The sequence below is a fragment of the Xyrauchen texanus genome, chromosome 39 (genome assembly GCF_025860055.1).
Source record: "Xyrauchen texanus isolate HMW12.3.18 chromosome 39, RBS_HiC_50CHRs, whole genome shotgun sequence".
Taxonomy (NCBI): domain Eukaryota; kingdom Metazoa; phylum Chordata; class Actinopteri; order Cypriniformes; family Catostomidae; genus Xyrauchen; species Xyrauchen texanus.
The window spans coordinates 13,717,821-13,724,605 of NC_068314.1; the positions used below are offsets into that span (position 1 = coordinate 13,717,821).

At 38.8% G+C, this 6,785-nt stretch overlaps 1 protein-coding gene across 1 annotated transcript in view; it reads right to left on the reverse strand.

The window, feature by feature from the left end:
* Positions 1-3,640, reverse strand: part of syn2b (synapsin IIb) — a 150,323-nt gene extending 146,683 nt beyond the window's left edge. The window contains exon 1 of the mRNA XM_052111224.1: positions 3,026-3,640. Coding sequence (XP_051967184.1) covers positions 3,026-3,387 — 362 coding nt within the window. The 5' untranslated portion in view covers positions 3,388-3,640. The remainder of the gene's footprint in view (positions 1-3,025) is intronic.
* Between the last annotated feature and the right edge of the window lie 3,145 nt (positions 3,641-6,785).

The following is a 6,785-nucleotide window of genomic DNA, read 5'->3' on the forward strand; positions in this document are numbered from 1 at the left end:
ACTGTTGGGCCCTTGAGCAAGGCTCTTGAACCTATCTGCTCCTGGGGTGCTGTATAATGGCTGACCCTGCACTCTGACCCCAGCTTAGCTGGGATATGTGAAAAATAAATAATTTCACCATGTATATGGAGAAATGTATGTATAATGTGTGACAATTTATTTACTTCAGAGTTTCGAGGTTCGAGCAATGCGCTCTTGTTCCTCAGTCAGACAGTTCTATAGGCCAACTGTGCGCCTAAAGAGCTGGGGCTCAAACACCATTGCCAATCTCAGGATTGCCGTTATTGTACAAGGGCTTCAACTAAGTCGTCGGTAGGAATGCCATAGCGATTCTCGCACTGTCTCGTTCCCTTCATCTCAGGGAACTGATGTTACATGTGTGGCCAGAGACTTTTTTCTTTGTGGGTGATATTTTTTTTTTAAATTGTTTTTGGTTTATTAGTTATTTGATCTGAGTTCATATAAATATCACTTTACACATTTGTCGTGGCCACGCTGTCTTTGTGGAGTTTGTGCTGATAATCATATAAAAAGAATACTTCTGCACAATCTCTGAGAGGTTTCAAAGTTATCAATTTTAACTACAGTAACCTAGGTAAGAACTACTCAACTGGCATGCGCGATTGTAAATAAAAAATGTTGCATCCAAACCACACCCACGATTATTTTTAACCAGCAACGCTGTTCGACCAGCCGAGTTCTCTTAGGTCAAGAATTTCAGAGATGTGTATGAACAGGAGAAATATCACCAAACAAACACACTGGCAGAACAAAAACGCCATAGCATTTTGTAATTATTTGAAGGCAAAATAAGCGAAGCCTGTTCGCCCAGTAAGTATACATTTGCGTTAAAGAAATTTCGAGGTGAAAACACTCAATTTAAGAAATCCAAGGAGAAGGTAAAATGTGTAATTTCCAAGGCACTTTAAATAGAACACAATCTTTTAGGAATTATAGCTAAGGATAGCTTTTTCTCAGAGGAGTGGACATGGCAGATTAGATGGGAGACGGAAGCCGTTGTTTATGTAACCTTCTTGTTTACGTCACCCACACTCAAATTGATTAAGAAAATGGTTTCCAGACCATCTGAATTAATAACCCTCAGTAATTAACCTCTCTTAATGCCTCTCTTAAAGTAAATCTGACATTTTCCAGGGAAAAGGGTAACCATATGAAATGCAAAAGAGTAAGATACTATGTAGGCATAAGAACACATTCAAATCCGTCAGGAAGCCCTGTAGAATGGCAGTGATTGAAGCTGATGTCCTTGCCATTATTCAGCACAGCATATTCAAGATTCACTACACATCTTCTGCAACAAGCCTCAAGCTGCACTCCTACTAAGATAGTGGCCAGCATGTGGCTTGAATGTGCAATATGTTGCACCTTTCAAATAATCCTTAAACAAGTCAAATGACTCACACCACCATGAATTGCCATGAAACATTTATGTGATATCAAACAAAAGCTTTGGGTATGTGCGATGCAAATCTGGCAAATTATGTTAACTGTAATCTTTTTTTGAAAACAGTACATCATGCAGACCATTTGGTTCTTTAAATAATTAGGCTTGTATAGTATATTATAGAAAAACACTGGCATCTTAAGTCTTGTTAAAGTTTATGGGCTCCTCCTGCGATGGAAAAATCAATAGCATTCTTATAAAACATTGTTGGCTTAGCTTTATTTGATAGAAAGCATGCTGGCTCCCCTGGAGGAACTTCACTGAAATATTCATGCAGGGGAAGTAAGGTGTGATTATTTTACTCTGAGTGTGTGTGTGTGTGTGTGTGTGTGTGTGTGTATCTTGGTTTATTACTATGCAAAGCTTGTGAATAATTATCTCTGCTGGTCTTATGGAGCATTTGAATTAAAAAAAATGCTAAGCTTATTAATGTAATTTACACTGAACATTTATCAGGTGTAATTGAACAAGGTTTTTCTAAACTAATCACAGCAATGGTATGGAGCATAGCAACTGTGACCATACTGCTGGGTATTTCATAACCTTTCTGGCAAAAAAACAAGAGACCAAAATAAGATTGATGTGCAGGTCAACACTGCAAAGCATGCAAGAATTGCAGAAAATATCATCCATGTGGGAATTTGATCACACTTGAAGCAGTCAGATCTTGCAAGATCAGTGATAGCGTCATCATAGACACTAGTGTTCAAGGAATGAACAAACATTTAGCAATGATGCATCTTATTTGCAGCAAAATTGCCCATGCTGTGACAATTCCCAGGTACTGTCCTCTCTTAATAATTTTTAGCAAAAATGATCAAACCTTTATTATAACAGCCTCAATATAGGGTAAAAATTGTAATTCATAAAGTAGCTCTAGATATTGTACTCAATCTTCTTAATTTTCTTAATTGCAAAAAACTACTGTAAATCAAGACTGATTGCATGCAGCCATCTGCTTAAGAGCCACATAAAACAAGAATCATGGTGCTGTCCTAGGTATCAGTCTGCAACCTCATGTGTAATTAAGGGTCTTGCAAGCGAGAATTTTTTTTCAGACAAAACAAGACACTTGAGATTGAAGCAGACTGATAACTCCAAAAACTAGCAAAGGTCAATAAGGTGCACACTTATCAAAGCTTTCTGTTTGTCAAGCATCAAGTTGGTCAACTGCAATAAACAATTGTAGACAAATTCTAGTACCAAGTCACTGATATGACCCCTGTAGACTTTATAATATGGTGACCATAATTTTGCCATGAATGATGTCCCGAAACAACACTTAAGCCCGCACCCTATCCCAAACCTTAAGCTTAACTATTAACTATCTCTAAAATCTGAAGTAAACTATTGGTTGATAATATTGTTGCTGAAGCCTCAAACCCAGGTTCAAGCCCTACGCCTTACCCTAACTCTAAAATTTGATTGGTTTATAAGAATGTTGTTCCAACCAACAAGGATGCTAATCCAGGAACATGTCCTACTTCGCGAAATCTCAGTAAACTTCATAACACTTCATCTATCATCAGCTCAAGTCGTGATCAGTGGCAGTAAACTCACCACTCATGTTGAGGTTCATCAATGACCAGGAGTATCTTGAACTTCCGTGACACTGGTATGGCACTTTGCTCCACAAATCCTGCAGAGGCAGCCGTTTGCTTCACCACGTTGGTGATGGAGCTGAAGAATCCGGTGGACTGGGCTGGCTGCGGACGTTGTTCAGGTGCCGGAGACACGGTGGGGGACTTAACCGCAGGAGAGGCTGCTGGGGCAGGAGTCGTTCCGCAAGCAGGTGCCTTGGTGGTACTGGCAGTGGGAGGAGGTGGTGGAGGTGGGTCTGGCCTCTGGAGGTCCGACATGTAGCCATTGGGCAGGTTGGCTATGAAGCTGCTGTCAGAGAGGCGACGGCGGAGGAAGTTCATGACTGTGGCTAGTGATGGTTAAACTCTCAGATGCTCTAGGATGGATGCTGTTGGAAGCTCTTGACAACAGAAAAAGTGGCAGTTCAGTGTTTCCACAGAATCAGCACTCTGAACCGTGTGTTCTGAAATCCCCAACACTGGTGCCTGTTTCTCAAGAGTGTGTTGTTGGTATGGCTCTTGTATTTTCTTTCCTCTCTTTCTCCGTCTTCCTCAACTGACAGCCAGAATGCCAGGAAGAGATGCTCACGCTCTGCCTGTATCCTCCCTCCCTCCCTTGCTCTCTCTTTCTCACACACTCGATCTTCCCCTCCCCCTGCTCACGATCTCCTACATCACTGATTACGTGGTTGTACTACGTTGTACTGCAGCTTCTGAACGGGGTTTCCAATGAATATGCATGGAGGGAGGGAAGCTCCTACAACAATTCCCCCTGCACATGAGTCTCTCCTCCTCTAGCTCCCTCCCTCTGCTCCTCAGAATGACCTACAGACCCTGGTCTGGCTGTGCTGAGACTCAAGAGAAGCTGAGGGATAGAGTAATAGATCTGCAGATTGTGGAGTCACACGTCAGCTTGGCTTTCTGGGGTCAATGCACGTCTTCTTGCCATTGATCTTATTTGCACTATTGAGTCTACTCAGGCTCTTCCAAATATAGGAGCTCAATATGAAATGCTAGTATTGGACCATCTCCTACCTCTGCATGAAATACAAACAAAATGGAGGCTGAGGAATAGTGATCATGATCAACAGTGGAATTTTAGGTAACAGTAACCAACTAAATAATTTTTTGGGGAAATAAAGAAAAGAGAAATAAAGAGATATGTTGCAAAGAGCAACATTTGAACAGATACATTTTCACTATACCATAAATAAGTTATGAAATGAACAGCAGCATTTAATTATATATTATTTCATTTTGTAATCATGCTGCCTACCTTTACAACATTCCAGCAACTCTGATTCCTAAAAGAAAACAAATATTGGCAGTTTGTCAATTCATTTGATGATAAACAATCAGTAATGTGATTGCATTGTACCATATGTTACAATTGCCATTTAACACAAAAAGTGTGTTTACGAATGTATAACGGTAACTAATTTCATTATGGCTAACTTAACATTAAATAAAGAATATAATTATTTTTATACATACATTGGAAACTTGAGATGATAAATTGCCCCTTTTTGCCAGTGTTCATTCTGACATAAATCTATTTTTACATCATAAAGATATAAAATGCTTGTGCTCCTTGAAACTTATTTAAGGAAGGTGTGAGCAATGGCAAGTATCACAATTACTATTCCTAATACTTGCAGTAATGTTAGTGATTTGAGCAAACCTGTAATTGTACTTTGTAAAAAAATCTTTGGTAACTCGCATTGGACCATTTGTTTTGTGAACTTCTCAAATTGAACAGCTTGTTAAGGAGAGGTGTACTGCTACTTTTGTATGCGAACAGTCTTAAGATTTTCATCTGATGATAAGGGGTGAAAAAAAAAATCAATAAACTTGGATTTAAGGAGGGACCTGAGCCATATCTAGAGACCAGTATATCAAAGAAACTTGAGGGTGGGCTCTTTTGTCTTGCCAGTTATCAACCACAAAAAACACCCTAGCAACTACATAGCAATGTGTCCTGGCAGCCACCTGAAACACCCTAACAGCCACACTGCAACACACTAAAAAACACTCTAAATACCTTAGCAACCACATGGTGATGCCCTGTCAACCACCTAAAACCCCATGGCAACCACACATCATTGCACTAAAAATCACTCTGCAGCAATGGTTTCACGACAACCCATAACACACTTTAATTGAAATTCAGAGTTATGCACATGCTAGCACCACTCATATTTACTTCATAAACATAAACTATTAGAGTAGGAATGGGTTAAAAGTATATTTACTCATCAAATATTATATAAAAATGTGTGTTTTCAAGCTAAATTAGATAAAGACTGTAATTTACAATTATCGCCCAGCAGGAACAACAGCATGCAAACAGGAACAATGATAACGCATATGAACATAATTACATTGTATCTTGTGTAATTAGCTGGATGATTCCAAATTAGATTTGAGAATAAATGTTTTCTATGAATCATGAACCATGACATCAATGTGCATTGTGTAAGTTTTGGCATCTCTCTTGATTTATGGGGCAGGAGACTGCAGTCACGATTCTCGACGCGGCTGCAGTTTTTGTAGTGCCACTGGAGGTGTGAGCAGAGCTCGGTTAAGCAGAGAGAGCATGTTGTGAGTCGCAGCTGTGGCCATGCTGACATGCTAAGCTCATCCTGACCTAAATTTTTCATGGCAGGAAAAAATATCACTACATCATGCTGTGCTTGGCTGTACTCTGACATAGAGACTTCTGATTAGCTTATCATTGAGTCGTGATGCACTGCAGAGAAATAGCTGTTGAACAATAACTCATGCATGCAAGATGGACATGGAGTGGATTGAAATGAGAAGATCAAAGTCATCAGAATATAAGAAAATGCATTTAAAGTTCATGTCAGCTGAGGCTGTGTGTGATCTCTTGGTAAAAATGTGTGGTTGTTGCAGGCAGGGTGATAACTTCTGTCTCATACTGAATGCTTGTTGAGTTAGGGAGGTTGAGGAAATTTCTGCCTGGGGATGACTTTTAAACAAGACAAGATTATCAAAATGAGCTTCTGGAAGTTGTGAAATTTCAGTGCTACACTTCCAAGGTGTAATACTTTGATTGTTTAATTTTGCAGTGTAGAGACAATTACAGATGTGTAACTATATGTAGGACAGAAAAGACCAGTTACAAATCAGTATTGGATTCAAACGTATTTGAAAATTCAAATCAAAGTAGTATTTATTTATTTATTTTTCATTTTACCACTTAATCACAACAATTCATACTTGACATTTATTAAACGACTTTCAAAATGTTATTTGCTGTTATCTATTCTGGCCATATATTTGTGTGAATTTTGCCTCAAAGAGTTAAACCCTTGTTTATATCAATTATTGCACTTGATTATGGGGGATAGTTAATGTATCCCTTATGGTATTATGTACAATACATTGTATCAGTGGCTAAAAACAAATTGTTTTTCATTTAAGGTCATTCTGAGCAGAAACAGGCATCCCACAGCTCCGATTCTGGCCTTTTTCCAAATGGTAACTGGTTAGAACAAAATAACGTTCTTTTTAAAATGACACTACTCATTGCTAAGAGTGGGTGATATACCAGTTGCAGTTATTCCAGATCTCATGAGAGAAATAAGGCACCTGTTTTAAAAAAAAACAAGCTCAAAATTAGTGGCTTTCCTCACGCAAGCAAAAACGATTCATATTTTTCCCATATATGGTAAATGTCAGGATATAAATCATAAGCATTGTTTTATACATTAGCCTAA